The sequence below is a fragment of the Tinamus guttatus genome, unplaced genomic scaffold (assembly GCF_059628265.1).
Source record: "Tinamus guttatus ecotype Peru unplaced genomic scaffold, ASM5962826v1 Tinamus_guttatus_pri_ptg000032l, whole genome shotgun sequence".
NCBI classification, from domain to species: domain Eukaryota; kingdom Metazoa; phylum Chordata; class Aves; order Tinamiformes; family Tinamidae; genus Tinamus; species Tinamus guttatus.
The window spans coordinates 2029568-2048108 of NW_028288566.1; the positions used below are offsets into that span (position 1 = coordinate 2029568).

The following is an 18541-nucleotide window of genomic DNA, read 5'->3' on the forward strand; positions in this document are numbered from 1 at the left end:
CAACCATCGGGGCTTCTCGGCTTCCCCGGGGGGGCTCACGCCCTCCTGCATGACCGGTCACCGCGGCTGCACCGGGCGATGGCCGCGCGCTGAACATGTCGGCGTCCAGGCTCAACGGCAGCGTCAATGGCTTCCCGGAGGAGGGCAGGATGGAGGCGGGAGACATGGGCCGCATCCTGCGCTGCCTGGAGATGGGCACCGTCCTCACGCTCTTCTACCAGAAGAAGTCCCAGCGGCCTGAGCGACGGACCTTCCAGGTGAAGCTGGAGACCCGGCAGATCATCTGGAGCCGCACGCCTGAGAAGGTGGAAGGCGACAGTGAGTAGTGGTGGGCGGCGGGATGCTCCGTGCCGGGTACCATTCCCCCATTGCCCGGCCCAAACCGGGCCGGAGCGGGTTGGAGCCATGGAGTCACACTCACGTCTTCCACCCTGGCATTCCTCCCATCCCTTTGTTTTCCCACTGGAAACATGCTGGTGATGCTGGAATGTGGTCGCTTAAGCCCGGTCAGAGAATCCTTAAAAAACACCCTTCATTGTGGGTTCCCTAGTGTCTAGTAGGTTCTCAGCACTTACTACGCTTCCTCCCTCAGATGTCTTTTGACAGATGGGATTTTCAGCTTCACGATGACTTTTAGCTGCAGTTGCAAGATGTTGCTGCAGGCCCGTGATGCTCCCTGCTGCGAAGCATGGGGCACCCATCTCTTTTCACCCCGAACACTTCCCAAACTGAGCCGTGGGAAGAGTTAGGCTTCACTTTTCCCAAAGCGCCACTCATTTTGGCACGGATTTGGCACAAAAAAGTCCCATCGCGATGATGCCTGGGGTGCCAAAAGCAGCCCGGGAGTCATAGCCACCAGATGATCTGCACTTTCCCAGACCTGCTTGGCCCTGGGCAGGCAGATCCTCCTGGATCATGGAGGAGGAGGATGAGGGGAGGGGAGGAAGGCTGGGGCACCTGCACCAGGTATCTCCTCTAAGCCAAGGGCAATGAGACCCAGGGCCATCAGGGAGCCAGGAAGCGCAGGGAGCGAAAACTCCCTCTCTGCTCACAGAAATAACCTTTTTCCAGCCCTTTGCTTTTATTTGCGCAGGAATTTTGGGGGGCATTTCGGTCCCCACGCTCTTGCTTTCCCCACCAGCCCTGTGGAGCATCCTGGCTTCTGACCTTGTGCCAGCCTGGACCATTTCAAATCCTCCCTTCACTGCGGCGAGCGGCTGCCGAGGGGATTACGGGGCGGCCGTCAACGCTGATGTCTCTGTTAATGGGGCCGGCTGCGATGCCGGCATTTCCTTGGGAAAGCCTCGTGGTTCCTGGTGGAAGTTTTAATTTCACGCTGTGTTAATGGCACAAAGGGCATGTGTCCCCCTGCGCTCCCGTGGTACCCGCGGCTGGAGCCAAGCTCAGCCCGGCTAGTGAGGGGCAAAGCGAGCAGGTTGCACTGCTTTGCCTCCAAAATTTCCACCCCAGGACTTCCCCAAATAGGAGAAATAGGGGTGAAGGCAGCAGGGACAAAGGGACGGCTTTGGCCTTTCCTCGTCTCCTGGCACTGGGAGAGGACACAGGAAAAACCTGTCTAAAAATAGAGCAGTTTCCAATCTCCACTTGGAAAATCTGCTGGGTTGAGATGGGAAAGCACGTCAAAAAGGCCAGTTCAGTCAGCAGGGCCCAGCCTGGATTTTAAGGGGTTTTAAGGGGTTTTCCCTGTTCCTGGCATTTTGGAGCCGCACGACGATGCCTGGTGGGAGCAGCGCAATTTCCCAGCATGGCAATTCCTTCCTGGCCACTTCTCTTGGCTTTTCTCCTCATGCATGGATTTGGGGCAGTTAAAAGATGCTGGATGGAGCCCTTCCCAGCAGCCGGGGTCCCAGGCTGCCCGTGTGCCCATCGCAAGGCTGACTGCTCTCTCCTCCTGCGGAGGAGAAATGGATTTTCACAGCCAGAATGGGACATGGACGCGTTTTAATAACCTGGACCCCCCGAACCAACATGGGGAGGAGTTTGCAGATATGTTCCTGGCATAATTGCCACAAATCCACCGCAGGTGTTGGCTGCAGGAAGCCTGGTGTCCAGCTCAGCATACTACGGCCCCGCTCTGTTAGCCATGGCTCATCCCACTGGGCACCTTGGTCTTTGCAACACCTGGAGATTTTGAGGCTGGATCCTGGGTTTTCCTTCCCAGGTTCCTCGCCACTCCGCAATGCCAAGATGAGGCTCTGCCTCTGCAAAGGAGCAGGTTGGGTCAGGAAAATGCTACTCGCGCTCCCCGTGACTTTCACCTTCCACTCAAGCAGCCCGATTTCCACCCTCTCCGCGTTTTGCAGAGACGGCGTGGGCACCCAGGCATAGTCCCCGGCCACTCCTGCATCCCTGCGCCCTTCCTCACCGGCAGCGTAGGAAACCCAGCCGGAGCTTTGCTGGAAAATCACCGGGAAATGACCCATTTCCTGCCGCACAATGAGCCGCGCCGGGCGCCTCTCTCCCCCCACCGCGCACGGACACGGTCGTGAGCGCGGCCTTGGCTGCACCAAGCCCTTTCCGGCCCCTGTGGCCCCCATCCTGGCTCCTTGGGTGACAGAGCTGCAGCGGGGTGACACCCCATCTAGGGGGGCCAGCATCAGCTCTTATTACTAATACTCATAATATTATTATTATTATGCTGCCACTACCCAGCATGGTGAGATGGGCTCACTCCATAAAAGCAAATGGAAATATCCTCTAACATTACAACCCCGAGGAAGAGTCCAGCCCGGAAACCCAGCCCTCCTGCCCCGCCGGCGGGGACTTTATATAGCGAGGATAATGAGAGCGCGAGGCCGGCCGGAAAACAACGCCCTGCGGTCCGGGCCTTCGAAATTGCCACCTTTGGGCAGATGTCTTCAATTAGATGATGAGCTCAGACCACTCTGGAGCAGAGGAAGCCAGTGAGAGCACCCGGAGGAGGGACAGAACAGAGCTCGGATGGAGTGTGTGGAGCAGCACCCGCCCCTCCGGCGTGTGGCATGGCCACCTGTGCGTGGGGACACTCTGCTGCAGGATCGCCTTGGGGACAGGGTGTCCTGGAGGACACATGGCACCCATAGTGCCTTTGTGCATCCATGGGCAGTGGGGGTGTCCTGTCCTGGGGACATGGTTCCCAAGAGGACACATGGCATCCATGGGCAGTGCCAAGGGGTTATCCTGTCTTGGCTTCCCAGAGAACACATGGTGCCTATGTGCATCCATGAGCAGGGATGTGGGGCTGTCCTTTCTTGGGGACATGGATCCTCCAAGGACACATGTCATCCATGGGGTCATCATGCACCCATCTTTCCCATCTTCCTTCCCTTCCATCCTTCTCCCATCCATTCTTTTTATCTCTCCTTCCTCTTCCTCTTCCTTTTCTTTCTCCTTCTCCTCTTCCATCTCCTTCTCTCTCTCCTCCCTTCCTTTCTCTTCCCTTTCTCCTTGGACCCAGGGCAGATGCCCTGGCTCTGGCCCTGCATGTTGCTCCAGGCACCTTTTCCCCAAACGCCACTCCATCTGCACTCCGCTGTTTCCTGTCCCAAATGCTGATGCCAGCAGCACCACAAAGGATGCCAAGATCCTGCCCTGTGGGCACCATCCCATCTCATCACATGGCTTCTGCACCCCACTGATGTTCTGCTCTGGCCTGCATGCCAGCCTCTCATTACTATCACCTGGGTGGCAGGGCTGACGATGACGGTCCTGTGTCCTTCTCTCCCTGCAGTCGACATTCGGGAGATAAAGGAGATCCGCTTGGGGAAGAACTCGCGGGACTTCGAACGCTACCCGGAGGATGCTCGCAAGCTCGACTTCAGCATGTGCTTCATCATCCTCTACGGGATGGACTTCAGGCTGCGCACGCTCAGTGTGGCCGGTTCGTGGCTTCTTTCCTAAGGACCTAGGTTTTCTTATCCATCTCCAGTCCCTTAATTGGGACATAGCAATGGGATGAGGCCAGGAGAAGTCCCTATTTTGAAGGCATCTGCCTAGGGATCATCCCTGCCTCCTTCCACCTGGAATTGGTCCTCTCATTCTTGCTCAGCTGCAGCATAGCCCTATATCCGTTCTTCTCTCCCCGTCCCAACCTCACTGTCCTCGTCTTCCTCCTCCAGCTTTTTGTGAGGAAGACATCAACCTATGGATAACGGGCCTTAACTGGCTGGTGGCAGACACTCAGAAAGCCCAGACCCCGCTGCAGATCGAGAGGTGAGGAGGGCCCTGTGATCCCAGTGCTGCTGCTCCCTGATGTCCTGTATGGTTGGGAAGTCAAGGAGGATGAGCACACATAGGGGACCAACCCGTGCTGAGCCCCAACTCTTCCTTCTTTCCCCAGGTGGCTGCGGAAACAATTTGATGCCATGGACAGGTCACGGGAAGGCAGGTGAGTGGCCACCTCAGATGGGCTGACACTGCTTCCAGGTGGGACAGCTGGATGCACATCCTCTCCCCAGTCCTCCACTCGAGGCTGTCATGGTTTCACCAGTCCCATGTTAACTAAATTGAAAAAAAAATGCTTCTGGAGCAAATCCAAGAGTGCCATTCATTTCAAAGGGGAGATTAGGGGAATGGCTGATCCCCCTTCCTGAAGCTGTTTTTCTTCTCCCTCAAAAAATTTGGGAATAGTTGCTGGTATTTTGGAGCTGCTTTGGGGCTGTTTGGCTGAAGGTCCTGAGTCCATTATCCAAAGCCTGGTTGGGGTCAGGGCCCCAAGCCAGCAACCAAGTGGTCTTGGCTGGCCTTTGGCCTCACCAGCATTCTTATCACATGGAGGGGATCAAGGGTCAGAGGAAATCAGGGTAGTTTGTGGGAGTCAAGAAAAATTGAGAGGCATCAGGAGGTTGAGTAAGACTGGCAGGACTGGGGTAGCAGCATGGCAGGAGGGATTGGAGGATTGGGGAGGTCAGGGGACGTTGCGGGATCAAGGAGGATCAAGGCACTTCGGAGGTAGCTGAGGAGATCTGGAATATCATGGAGAATCAGGTGAGATGGAGAGAGACTAGGAAGACTGGGTATGGGGAGTCAGGGAAGACTGGGGGTCTGTGGAAATGGACAGGACCAGGGGAGATCAGGGGGATTGAGAAGACTGGGGAGATCAGAGAAGATTGGGAGAGATCAGGAGGCTTGAGGTGACCCCACAGTGCCAGCTCCCGGTCCCTGGGGATCTCCTGAAGGTCCTGAAGGATCTGGCAGATGCTCTGACCCCACTTTTCCATCCCACAGCATCACAGTGAAGGACCTGAAGGCCATGCTGCCCCAGGTGAACTACCGTGTACCCAACATGAGGTTCCTGCGGGACAAGCTCGTGGTAAGTCTCCATGCATGTCCTAGCCACCCCAGCTCACACCTTGGAAGGGACACGGAGTGCGAGGCTCCTGTGGGGCATCCCCACCATGTCCAGGGGTCTGACCACTGTCCCACCACACGCCTTGGTGCGTGGCCACATGCCATGGCGGTCCCTGTGGCAGCTGCCTGCTCACACACTGCCCTCTCTCCCCGGCCCTCCAGGAGGTGGAAGCCAGGAACGAGATGACTTTCTCCCATTTCATCCAGTTCTACAAAAACCTGATGTTTGACACACAGAAGTCGGTAAGAGACGCGACTGCAGCCCCATCTACCCGAATGTCCCCAGATGGTCATAGCAAGTGGTCCCCAGCCAGCTAAACCCAGGGTCTCCTTTGCCTTGCAGGTCATTGAGCAGCTGGAGCTCTCCTTCCCCTTGCGGTGAGTACCCGGACACTCATGGGCACTCCTGGCATCACAGCCACCCTCTGAGGACAGGGTAAAAGGGAGGGATACATTGCCTGTCTTGACTTGGGACGAGGCTGGATAGCAGGGACAAGGACAGGGTGGCAGACATAGTCCATGGGGACAGATCTGAGCAAAGACGTGAGGGAGAAATGAGGCAGATGGGAGTGAGATGTGAATGGGAATGGGAGGTAGGTTGGTGGTACATTGTGGGGCCATAGCGGGGGGATGTCAGCCTGCATGTTGGGACAGTGTGTGCACAGGTGATAGGGTGACATCAGGGGACGTTAGTCAGGATGTGCCTGGGATGCCTGGAGCTGTTGCACCACCTTTTTCTGCATCACCCCTGGAAACATAACAGGTGCAACCCCAGGTTCTTGCATCTTCCAAACCAATGTGGCTCGGGTTGGGCCTCTATTGCTACCCCATGGGACAGCTCTGGGGGCTCCCAGCCTCCCGGTGGCCTCTCCTCTCCCCAGATTTATTGCACACTGCCTTGTGAAGGCGGAGGGTCGTGTCGGACGGGGGCCTCAGGAAGAGGAGCCGTGGGCTGGTGCAAGCAGCTCTCCTTTTCCTCTGGAGAACTACCTTGGCTCCCTTCCTGAGGGCCTCTCCATCCCCCAGGAATGTGGATCGGCCAGAACTCTGCCAGATCTCTCTCTATGACTTCCAGAAGTTTCTGCTGCATGACCAGAAGGTGGGTTGCCCCTGCAATCCCCCCATGTCTGAGGTCTCCACTGTACAATATCATCCCTAGATGGATCACCTCGGTGGCTCCTCACCACTGTCTGCACCCAGCTGCATGTAGACACTTTCCCAGTGCCTAACACCAATCCCCTCACCGAGGCCAGGCTGTGATTTCTCATCCTGTCCAAGGGAACACTTCATTCTTTGCTAATTTGGGACTTCCTCTTCCCAGTTATCAGAATCTCTCCCAGCCTTGTCCAACAATCCCATTCTTTGTAGGGAATCCCTCAGGGATACTCCTGGCTGCAGTCTTGGAGGTACCTTGCAAATCTCCCCTGGCCTCAGCCTTAGAGATACTCTTGGGATCCTGCTGGTCCCAGTCTTAGAGATCCAGGGGACTAGTATCCCGGAAGGATCTTCTGAACCAGCCTTAGACATTGCTCAGGATTCCCCCTGGCTCTGGCTTTAGAGATCCCTTCTGGCCCTGCCTTAGAGATGTCTTAGGGATTCCTCCTCCCGGCCCCAGCCTTGGAAAACACTTGGAGATGCCTGACCCTGGCTTAAGAGATCCCTCAGAGATTCCTCACAATTTCAGTCTTGGAGACCCCTGAGGGAATCCTCCCAACCCTGGTCTCAGAGATCCCTCAGAAATCCTTCCTGGTCCAGACTTGATGATCCCTCTGGGATAGCTCCCAGCCTCAATCCTAGAGACCCTCCTGGGTTCCCTCAGGACCCAACCATGGAGACCCTGGTGGGATCCCCCTTCCTGACTGTCTCATTGGCCCCAACTCCTCCTGAACGGTGCATCATGTTTCTGCCCTAGGAGTCCTGGGCCAGCGATGTGAGCACAGTGCGGGATTACATGTGCTCCTACCTCAAGGACTGTTCCATCGAGGCAGCAGATCCATCCTTCCAGCTGGATGAGGTTCGTGGCCACCCCACAGTGGTAGCCCCTGCAAGGATCCATGCCCCCAACATGCTCTAACTTCTCTGCTTCCTCCCCAGTTCCTTACATACCTCTTCTCCAAGGAGAACATGGTGATGGACTCAAAATACGAGCGTGTAGTGCCTGAGGAGATGAACCACCCCCTCTCCCAGTACTGGATCTCCTCCTCCCATAACACGTAAGCCAGGGGAAGGGTTTGCCTTGGGGACCCCCAGTCCGTCCTCTGGAGCCATCCTCCAGCATCTAAGGCCCTGCGAGCACCCACTCATCATCACTTCCTCTGATTGACCTCTGTTTGCATGAAGCCTCCTTGCTTTTACTGCTGGCACAGGTAGCCAGCCCACTGATGGGTCCCCTTGCTCCTCTTAGGTACCTGACAGGGGACCAGTTCTCCAGCGAGTCCTCCCTGGAGGCCTACGCCCGCTGCCTCCGCATGGGCTGCCGCTGCATCGAGCGTGAGTGACCCCCATCCCTGCTGGGCGTCCCGATTGCTGCAACCCCACAGCAATGACACCCTCAGCACCCAGCAGCACAACTGACAGACAATTCCCCAGGCATATCCCGTGGCACTGAGGTGGGGGTTGCCTTCCCATATCCCCTGGGGACCCAAAAATATCCTCCGTGGTGCATGGAGAGGTGCCTGGCATATCTGCATGTCAGAAGCGGGGGCCGGGAGCAAGGCAGGGAAGTGGGCCTGGAGACGCGCACACATTAACCAGGCTGTCTCCCCATCCAGTGGACTGCTGGGATGGCCCGGATGACCTGCCTATCATCTACCATGGCCACACACTTACTTCCAAGATCAAGTTCCTGGATGTCTTGCACACCATCAAGGAGCATGCGTTCGTCACCTCCGAGTAAGAGCCCCCAGTCCCCGCACCAATCTCACTCCAAGTGCCTAGGTCATGCTTGTCTCACAGCACCCTCAACTCCGGTCCCTGCAGGACCAAATTCCCCTCTACTTCTTTTTCTGCCTGTGGCCGAGCCGGGCTCCCCGTTTGCTCCCTCAGGCTCTGGCTTGCCCCTGCTGGGGGTGCGAGCAAGCTGACACTCTGAGACACCTTTCATGCCTGCTTCCTCCAGGTTCCCCATCATCCTCTCCATTGAAGACCACTGCAGCATCGTCCAGCAGAGGAACATGGCCTCCCACTTCAAGAAGGTCTTTGGAGACATGTTGCTCACCAAGCCAGTGGACATCAACGCCGATGAATTGCCGTCACCCACACAGCTCAAGAAGAAGATCCTTATCAAGGTGCAGAGCTTGACACCTCACTGAAACTCCACTTTCTTGGCAGGAGCAGAAGGGGCAAGGACAACATTGGGCTGTGAGGGATGGGGATTTCTCCAAATCCCTCCAAACCCAAACAATAGGATGCTAGGGATTTCTGTGCAAGGACAGACCTGCAGGCCTTGGGACCCTCTGGGTATGTTGCAGGTGGTGATGATAGTGCAGAATTATGCAGGAGATGGGCACCAAAGTGCAAACAGTTGTGAGGGGATCCGTGGGGCTCTGACTTTACTTCCCAAACATCACCTTGAGAGCTTGGCAAGTGATGCCAGAGTGATGGGGTGACCATCCCAGCTGAGCTCCTCTCTCTGCGCTCTTTCCCTAGCACAAGAAACTGGTTGAAGGCAACCTGTATGAGGAGGTCTCCACAGCCAGCTATTCCGAGAATGACATCAGCAACTCCATCAAAAATGGCATCCTCTACCTCGAAGACCCCATTGATCATGTAAGAGCCTTTCTTGCCAAAAGAAAGGGGCAAGGCGCAAGGGATGAGTGTGGTCAGTCAGGTGGAGATGCAGGACATGTTGGTGTGGGAGAGCATTAGGATCTGGAGCAAGCACAGGGTACACTACTAAGTCATTGCTATTGCATGGAGACGTTGAGCAAGAAAGGGGACCTTAAAAGCCTGTAGCTCCATGCCACCCTTGTCCCTGCCCTGGTGATTCTCCTTCTCTCTTCCAGACCTGGAGCCCACATTATTTTGTCCTGACGAGCAACAAGATCTACTACTCAGAGGAGACATCCCGCTACCAGTTCAATGAGGATGAGGAAGAGGTGGAGCAGAAGGAGGTGGGTGGAGGCTCACAAACTTCTGGGGAACATATGGGGAGCCTGAAGCTCTCCCTGGGGAGTGGGAGAAGCTCGTGGTGCCCCAGCCAACACTGGCTGCGCTTTGCCCCATGGCTTATGGGAACGCTAACCCCCAGTGTCTCCGATGGCTCACAGGAGTTCAACAACAATGAGCTGCACTTCACAGAGAAGTGGTTCCACGGGAAGCTGGGAGGGGGCCGTGACGGGCGGCAGATCGCCGAGAAACTGCTGCACGAATATTGCACTGAGACAGGCGGCAAGGATGGCACCTTCCTTGTGCGGGAGAGTGAGACCTTCGTGGGTGACTACACTCTCTCCTTCTGGTAGGAGCCCCAGCCTGGTGGCTACCCCATCCTCTTCCCACCATGTGGCCACATCATGCTCTTCCCAGCACATACCCCATGGATAGTGCCTGTCTCTGCCACCTGGAGATGATGGTGGGTTCAGACCTTCTTCAGGAGAACACCAGTGTGGGTGGCTCTCTGGGTGATCAGGGGCTGTTCCCAGCAAATTCCCAGTTCAGAAGTGGGAATTACGACCAGTAAGAGGTCCTGGGGCAAACGCTGGTTTTTTTTGGATGATGTGCAGCACCTTGCATGGCATGCCCTAACTCAGATTGAACCCAAGAGCTGCACAACATATGTCTACATGCAAGGGGCAGGAGGGAATGTGGGGGGGGATGCATCTCCCCCAAGAGCTGGGATGCAGGTGTGGGGACTAGGCAAGCCCTGTGGTCCCCCTTGTTGCACCCCAGCACTGCTCACTACCTCCTCCTTCCCCTCCCCTCAGGAGATCCAACCGTGTCCAGCACTGCCGCATCCACTCGCGGCAGGAAGCCGGCACCACCAAGTTCTACCTGACAGACAACCTGGTCTTCGACAGCCTCTACAGCCTCATCTGCCACTACCGCGAGGTGCCGCTCCGCTGCAACGAGTTCGAGATGCGCCTCACTGACCCTGTGCCCCAGCCCAACGCCCATGAAAGCAAAGAGTGAGGGTGCTTCCTGGTCCTGTCCTCCCCATCCCTTGGCCCTGCCACCCTCCCCCTGCTTCATCTCTTTTCCTTCCTGCCTTCCCTGTGCCTGGCTCTGGTCCTGTGGCAGAGCCAGTGTTGGGCAAGGGATGCACAGCGATGGTGGCATCAGCCTCCCTCCTTCTTGCCGTCCCCTATCCAGGTGGTACCATGCCAACCTGACGCGTCTGCAAGCTGAGCACATGTTGATGAGGGTCCCGCGAGATGGAGCCTTCCTGGTGCGCAAGCGCAGCGAACCCAACTCCTACGCCATCTCCTTCCGGTGAGTGTGGTCTCCGCAGCACCCTGAGGCTGCACAGGCCGCTCTTGGGCATCACAAGGTGGGCTGAGAACTGCCAGGCTCATGGCTCCTGTGACTCCACACCGGGAGGCAGGGCTGGCAGTGAGGGTAACATCTCATCCTAGCCCAGGTCTCCCCTATTGCTGTGGTCCCCATGACCTGGACCCTGCTCATGTCCACCCCATCTCTCTCGGCACCAGGGCAGAGGGGAAGATCAAGCACTGCCGCATCCAGCAGGAAGGTCGGCTCTTCATGTTGGGCAGCTCAGCCGAGTTCGAGAGCCTTGTGGACCTCGTGAGCTACTATGAGAAGCACCCTCTCTACCGCAAGATGAAACTGCGCTACCCCATCAACGAGGAGACCCTGGAGAAGATGGGCACCACTGTGAGTGAGACCTTGGTCCGCAGGCAATCCTGCCACAAGCTTCCTTGGCATGGGAAGGTCTCTGCTTCAGCATCCTAGAGGGCTCCCAGCCCTTCACCTCAAAGGAGGGTTGTTGACAGTGCTGCATGGGGGCAGCCGTGCTGAGGCTTGGAAAACTCCAGGATAGAGATCTGGGGACCCAGTAGCAGCTCCCTGCTGGAGAAGGAGATTTGCTGCAATTCCAACCTCACCAGGCTACAATCTGCAGTCATTGCTCCAGGTTTTATCATTTGCCCCAACCACAGGTTATCTTTGTAATCCCCTTCCAATTATTTGGAAAGGGCTGTTAGCTGCTCCTCAGCTGGCTGCAATTCCCTGCCCATCCTGACAACCAAGCAGCCAGTTGACCTCATTCCATCATTTCTCCTTGCAGGAGCTGGACTATGGAGCCCTGTATGAGGTGCGGACTCCTCACTTCTACGTGGAGGCCAACAAGATGCCAATGGCCAGGGTAAGAGGCCAGACCAGCACCTTGCTCACCTTGGGACCCCCATGTGGCTCAAAGCTCTTTGGCCTAATCCAGACCCTGTGCTGGTCTCAGAACCAACCTGCTGACTGGCAGCACAGCAGATACCTGAGGCTTCCCCGAACAGCCTCCGTGGTCCTGCTGTGTGGCTCTCCCCGATGACACCGCATGGGAATACAGGAATTCCCTGCCCTCTACCCCATCCAGCATCTTGCTGCTGGCGTGGGCTATTTAGGGATATTGTTTGGATCCAGGAACACTAAGCCGGGGTAGTGAGAATACCTGTGTGTAAATGTCAAGGCTTGAGAAGGCAGGCTCAGCAGGGCACACTGCCACCAGCCCCAAGGCAGTGTCCCCAAGCCAGGGACACCTGAGGAACAAGCAGTGATACCCACGTCTCTCTCCTCTGTGGCCCAGTGCACCGTGAAGGCTCTCTATGACTACAAAGCCCAGCGGGAGGATGAGCTGTCATTCTGCAAGCAGGCCATTATCCACAACGTGGACAAGCAGGATGGCGGCTGGTAAGCAGAGTCCCTGCCCAACCTAGGGCAGCCCCATGTCCCCTGCCATCACACTGTGGCTTGTTTGCAAGCCCAGGGCTGGAAGGAGCCTCCTGATGCAGGGTTTTACCAAGCGGGCACAAGAATGGGATAGCCCCTCATGTTCCCCACCATATGTGCTGGAAGCAGAGCAGAGATGCCACTGCGGGATGGGGCTAGGGCCACCAATAGCAGGATGCCTTGGGCTGCAGCTCCAAGATGTAGAAGTCCATCCTGGGCCAGGGCCAAAGCTGCAGGTTAGCAGCTCCAATGGGATGTTGAGTCCCCAGAGATCCCCCTGCCAAATCCACTGGGGCTTTGGGTGCTGCATCATGACACAGCAGCTACACAGGCGGTGGGTGCTACTGTGACAGGTTTTAACTGCCTCCTTTTTTGTCCCTCTCTTCTCCAAATGTTCCCTGACATCACATGCAGTGTTAACACCCCCATCCCTCCCGAATCGGTCCGCTTGCCTTGATCCTCTCACCCCTTCTAGGTGGCGGGGGGACTACGGGGGCAAAAAGCAGCTGTGGTTCCCGGCCAACTACGTGGAGGAGATCGTGAACGCGCAGGCGCAGGAGCAGGATGAAGCTGTGAGTGGGATGTCCCTGTGCTGGCTCCACACGCGCACCTGGAGTCAAGTCGGGTTGAGCATGGATCCTGATCCAGAATCCAGGGCTGCTCCAGCCTCTGGACACCATCCTTGTCCATAAGGGCTGCAGCATTCCAATGGGGAGAAGGTTTTTTCTTGGCTTTTACTGAGACTTGGCAAGGCCAGAGAGGAGGCTTTGGTGTTAGGGAGGCTGCCAACACGAGTGCGACAAAGTCAGCGAGCACTGGGCTCCACGTGACAACCTTTCACCACTCCCTCTTCCTTCCTCTCCCGCAGTCGTCGGAAAACAGCCCCCTGGGGAACTTCCTGAAGGGCTTCATCGACGTGCCATCCTGCCACGTAGGTGAGTGGCTCCGCTGTGTGCCCACAGCGGGGACAGGAGTGTGCAGGGGAAGCTAAAGCTCATTGCAATGAGCCGAGACTGTTGAAACTCATCACCCACCTGGGTCCAGGATGGAGGACTCATCCTTCAACCTGCTGGCTGGCAGATGCCACCAGCTGCCATGTGTCAGGTGCTGCGGCCAAACAGGGAAGGGTTGAACGTCACTGCCCTCGCTCCAGCTGGGGGATGGGCAGCAGCCTCATGCTGAGCGGGGGAACCATGGGGCTGAGTTTGGAAGGGCTCAGCCCGAGGAGCCTGTTCTGCAACATCCCGATGGTGGCAGACCCCGGGCAGGCCATGCAGCAGTCACGGGCACTAGCCCGCTGCTGTGCCCTGTGTCACAGGCAGCACCGCAGCAGGTGACACCAGATTTGCACTCTCACATTTGCACCCTCAGTGATGATTTGTCCCCATCTACGCCTACCTGGCACCCCCTGAGCCCCATTGCAGGGCCAGAGCAGGCGAGAGGGGCTGAGCTGGGTGGCAGCCAGGGTGCAGGGGGTGCACCCGGGAGCCGCGGTCCCCAGCGCGCTCCTGCCTCCCGCTTTGCCGTGGGCCCCGCAGGACCGCTGAGGTTTCGTTTGCTCCACAGAGCCATCCGTTGGGAACCTCTTCAAGTAAAGCCCCCTCTGATGTCCTTATAGTTATCTCCAAAGACGGGAGGAGCTCCAAACCATTTGTCTTCACCATCCATTCCCAGCAGATGTCCCACGCAGCCCAGTCGCTGGACGTGGCCGCAGACACGCAGGAGGAGCTCAGCGAGTGGGTGGCCAAGATCCGGGAGGCCACACAGAACGCCGATGCCAGGGTGAGGGTCTCCTCTGGGTGCTGCGGGACCTGGAGAGAGGCTCAGCAGCACCCACTCCCTGCCAGGGAGACAGGAGGCAGGGAGAAAGGAGATTCCCATGGGAGCACAAGCCCAGCAGCCCATATCCTCAGGCCCACTGAGCTGGTCCTGGTTGTGACAAGGAGTGAAAACCTGGATGCAGAGAAGGAGATCCTGAGTTCTGGTCTTCAATGTCTCTGTAGAACATGGAGCAACATAAGGGTTGCGTTTTGGAACATGATCCCACACCGTCATGTGTAGAGCATCCCTGCAGTGGGGTCTGGCGGGAGGCTGGGGCACTCCAAGATGATGGTTTCAGCCCCTGTTTTCCCTCATGCAGATGCAAGAGGGGAAGATCATGGAGCGGAGGAAGAAGATCGCGCTGGAGCTCTCCGAGCTCGTCGTTTATTGCCGCCCGGTGCCGTTCGATGAAGACAGTAAGAGCTGGGAGGGTGATGGTCTCAGCAGGGCAAGAGCTGGGCAGACAGGGAAGCAAGTGGTTCCAGGGGTGCTCTAGACACTGACAGTCACCTTTTGTGCTTACAGAGATTGGCACAGACAAGGCGTGTTACCGGGACATGTCCTCCTTCCCGGAGACCAAAGCGGAGAAATACGCCAACCGCAGCAAGGGCAAGAAGTTCCTGCAGTACAACAGGCGCCAGCTCAGTCGCATCTACCCCAAAGGCCAGCGCTTGGATTCCTCCAACTACGACCCGCTGCCCATGTGGATCTGCGGCAGCCAACTGGTGGCCCTCAACTTCCAGACCCCTGGTAAATCCCGCTCCTGCGGTGGCTTTTGGGCTCGCTCCTGCAGGTCACCCCTTTTTCCCCATCCCTGGTGGCTCTCCCACCTGGTTCCACTGCTGGATGTGGCTTGGATGCGTTATCCAACCCTTGTCTCCATCCGGATGGGGACATCTTCACTCAGTGCTTGGATGCTTCATATGATACCCAGCTGCCTCCCTTCTCCTATTCTGGGTCAAGGACTCTCTGTGAGGAAAAGAGGGGTTGTCCCCTTCTCCCTGGGGACTTCGAGGAACCCTGAGCCCCAAGGCTCAGAGCTGCTCTGTCCCCATGTTTGGCAGATAAACCAATGCAACTGAACCAGGCGCTGTTCATGCTTGGAGGCCGCAGCGGCTATGTCCTGCAGCCTGACATCATGAGGGATGAGACTTTCGACCCATTTGACAAGAACAGCCTGAAGATTGTGGAGCCCATCACGGTGCAGCTGCAGGCAAGTGGGGGGCAGTGACGTGAGGGACAACAAGCTGAGAATAGCGACTCTCCACTACCCCGAGGTATTCACCACCAATTCCAAAATGATGGGGTCTTTCTTCTTCCTCAATCTGGAGCCCTTCGGGAGGATTTCATGTGCTTCAGCCCCATATTAGCTGCTGGAATATGCCCTGACCTCTGCCATTGCTCTGCGGAGTTTGTTATACCACAGTCTCTTGGGTCTGTTGGTTCTTCTCCGCATGAGGTGTTGCATGGAGCTGAGCAAAACCCAAGAGAGAGCAAATTGGACAATAAAATAGTTAAAACAAGATCATTACCCCAACGGTGGGTTACAGCTAGGATAGACTAGGCTGTAGTCATCTGCTCCTTGAGCAAGCCACAGAGAAAAAAAGTTTCTTAAGCCAAAATCAAGCTGAATTAGGTCCAGATTTATACCTAGGCCTGAGAGAGTCTGGTGAGACTTATTTGGCTATAAAGCATTAATGATATATAAGGCAAAAAAGCAGCATAAAGCTGTTCCGGGAATCCTTCCCAACTTACAGGGCCAGGGCAGCTGGGTCTCAGTCTCCTCCTCCTCCTCCTGCAGATCCTTGGTGCCCGACATTTGCCTAAGAACGGGAGGAGCATTGTGTGTCCCTTCGTGGAGGTGGAGGTGTGCGGCTCCGAGTACGACAGCAGCAAGAACAAGACGGATGTTGTCGGTGAGGGTCCATGCACACACGTCTTTTGGGATCCCACCTTGGAAATGTGGTTGGGGTTTCCAGACAGGGAAAGGCATCTCCCACTGACAACAGCACCCAAGGGAGCTGTTACTGTGCCACCCGCAAGGACACCCATGGTGCCATGCTGGTGCCATGCCGTCCAGGCATCCAGCCCAGCTCTGTACTCTGATCCCTGCCTGTTCTCTCCTTGCCCGGCAGCTGACAACGGTTTCAACCCTGTGTGGCTGTTCAAGCAGTTTGTCTTTGACATCAACAACCCCGAGTTCGCCTTCCTTCGCTTTGTAGTGTACGAGGAGGACATGTTCAGCGACCCAAACTTTTTGGCACAAGCCACCTTCCCCGTCAAAGGCCTCAAAACAGGTATGCACACGGGATGGAGGGCGTCCATCTCAGTGGATCCTTGGATGTCCACCTGAAATTCAGCCCCCTTGGAGGCTGCTTTGGGGACAGTGATGTGCTCGTGGCCTGCAGCAATGGCTATGCTGGCCAATGGGACAATGTCACAACTGAAATATCACATCCAGGTTATCGGTCGGTGCCGCTGAAGAACAGCTACACGGAGGAGCTGGAGCTCGCTGCCCTCCTCATCCACATTGAGATCATCAATGCCAAGGTGGGTCTCCCATGGGAACTTCCCTGTGCCCCATGACATCCCTCAGACCTCCCACATCCCCTCTGTTCCCTCACCAGCTTCACCTGGATCTTCTTGTCCCATCTCACACCTCAATTTCCTATATCGGATGGAGAGAGTGTGGACCTGGGTGCCCACGCCAGTCCCATGAGCCTTGTGTCCTTGTGTTGGAGCAGGAGGAAGACGAGGAGAACCTGTACTCATCCATCCAGCAGCTGCGCGACCGCGCCAGTGAGCTCTCCAGCCAGGTCTCCAGCTACGAGCGCACCAACAACTGCGACTCCCGCTACCAGCAGCGCCTCGATGAGCTGCGGGCGGCCCAGGAGCGACTCATGGAGCTCACCGAAGTGCGCAACCGCAAGTGAGTCCCCTCCCTGCCGCTCCATGATGTCCGCCTGGGGCTCTCCCTTGCCCTCTGCCCCTAGTTTGGTCCCTGTGGTCGGCAGAGAGGTCACTAATGTCACCTCTTTGCCTGACGGCAGGTTGATGGAGAAGAAGAAGAGGGATCGGCAGATGGTCAGCAAGCGCAACTGAGCCAGCTGGGGCTCGCCAGGCCCCGCGGCCAGGGGCTCTCGCCTGCACAAGCCCTGGCCAGTGCCACCAGCTGGCTGCAGACATACCCTTGCCTGTCACCTGTGTCCCCTCCACATCCAGAGCCATTGCGGGCTGGGACTGAGAGTGCAGGGACTTCCTGCCACCTCCTCTCCCACCTCAAAGGCACGGCGAGAGGGTGGCATGGCCACACCTGGGCCACCCCAAGCCACACTGGCACCTGCCCAGCTCCGGCCACCATTGACACCACCAAGTGATCAAGGGTGCCAGCACCGCTAGGTGCAAGGGATGGGTGATACCAGCAAAGGAGACTGTCATACATCTCCAGTCTGGGGAGAAGAGGGGGCTTTGAGTTGGTCTATGATGCTTCTCCGTCACGGCAGCGAGGCAGGAGGAGGGAGCCTCCCTGCCTCCTCTTGCCCTGCTCCCCGGCACTGCGGCACCTGGCATCGTGGAGTGGGGCAGCATGGTGCCAGAGCTGGACATAGCGAGGGCTGCCCCAAGCGCCCGCTCATCCTGCTGCCTCCCCGCTCCTCTCATCCCAGCCATGGCAAAGGGATGGCACGGAGGACCTGGGCCCAGCGTCCCACTGCCACCGCCGCAGGCTGGGGCAGCTTCCCCCAGAATATACCGGGGTAACACCAGCTCCCTGCCAACCCAATGGAGAAACTGAGACCTGGCACAAGTCTCCAGGTGCAAAAGAGGCCCAGGAAGAAGCAGGAGCAGCCACTCTGTGTCCTGTGCCCTCCCTCTCTGCCTGTACCCATCCCACGCTCAAGCCAGGCTGGGGGATAGTAGAGAGGACCCCGCTCGTTCCCAGCCTGCAGTCCCACTGGGACAGAGATGCAGGGGACAACGTGGCTCAGGGCCAGGGGGTTCCCAGCAGAAAGGGGAGCTATAAATACCTGTATTTTCTTCTTTTATTCAGCGTGTACATATGGTGTGGAGGGGTCTGTTACCAGCTGCAGTATTAGGGCACAAGGGGGGGACACCCCAAAATGTCCCAGGGTGCCCCCAGGTTCAATCACAAGGGAAGGGGACACCTTGCAGGGAGGGTGCCTGGGACACAGGGTACTCGAGGGAACAGGGGGCAAAATGTAGGCATCAAGGCAGCCCTCTGCATGGGGACACTGGAGGTTGGGGGGCAGGGATGTCCCCAAGGTCATGATATGTCAAGGCCTCAGGGCTGGATCCTGACAGCACCTAAAGGTAAGTCCAGCTTTTCCGGCCCCAGCAAGGGGGGACTTTTTTTGGGTGATGCAAGAGCGAGTAAAGCCCCAACAAGGGTTGGGTTGTCACCAGAAGAGGGGCCAGCGCGAGGACAAGAGAGGTCCTCAGGATGAGGATATCCCTGGAA

The 18541-nt window shown here is 57.1% G+C and overlaps 1 protein-coding gene across 1 annotated transcript; it reads left to right on the forward strand.

The window, feature by feature from the left end:
• Positions 1-17177, forward strand: LOC104580375 (1-phosphatidylinositol 4,5-bisphosphate phosphodiesterase gamma-1). Its single transcript, XM_088531308.1, has 32 exons — positions 1-318; positions 3731-3880; positions 4119-4212; positions 4340-4387; positions 5227-5311; positions 5512-5592; positions 5693-5727; positions 6376-6448; positions 7262-7363; positions 7444-7562; positions 7754-7839; positions 8121-8241; positions 8468-8636; positions 8998-9117; positions 9354-9461; positions 9618-9805; positions 10272-10472; positions 10657-10776; positions 10995-11178; positions 11591-11668; positions 12101-12204; positions 12719-12815; positions 13112-13178; positions 13862-14025; positions 14384-14480; positions 14590-14814; positions 15129-15277; positions 15866-15980; positions 16200-16361; positions 16526-16614; positions 16809-16993; positions 17115-17177. The coding sequence occupies exons 1-32, from the start codon at positions 96-98 to the stop codon at positions 17164-17166; spliced, it is 3891 nt and encodes a 1296-aa protein (XP_088387434.1). The 5' UTR covers positions 1-95; the 3' UTR covers positions 17167-17177.
• The last annotated feature ends 1364 nt before the right edge of the window (positions 17178-18541 follow it).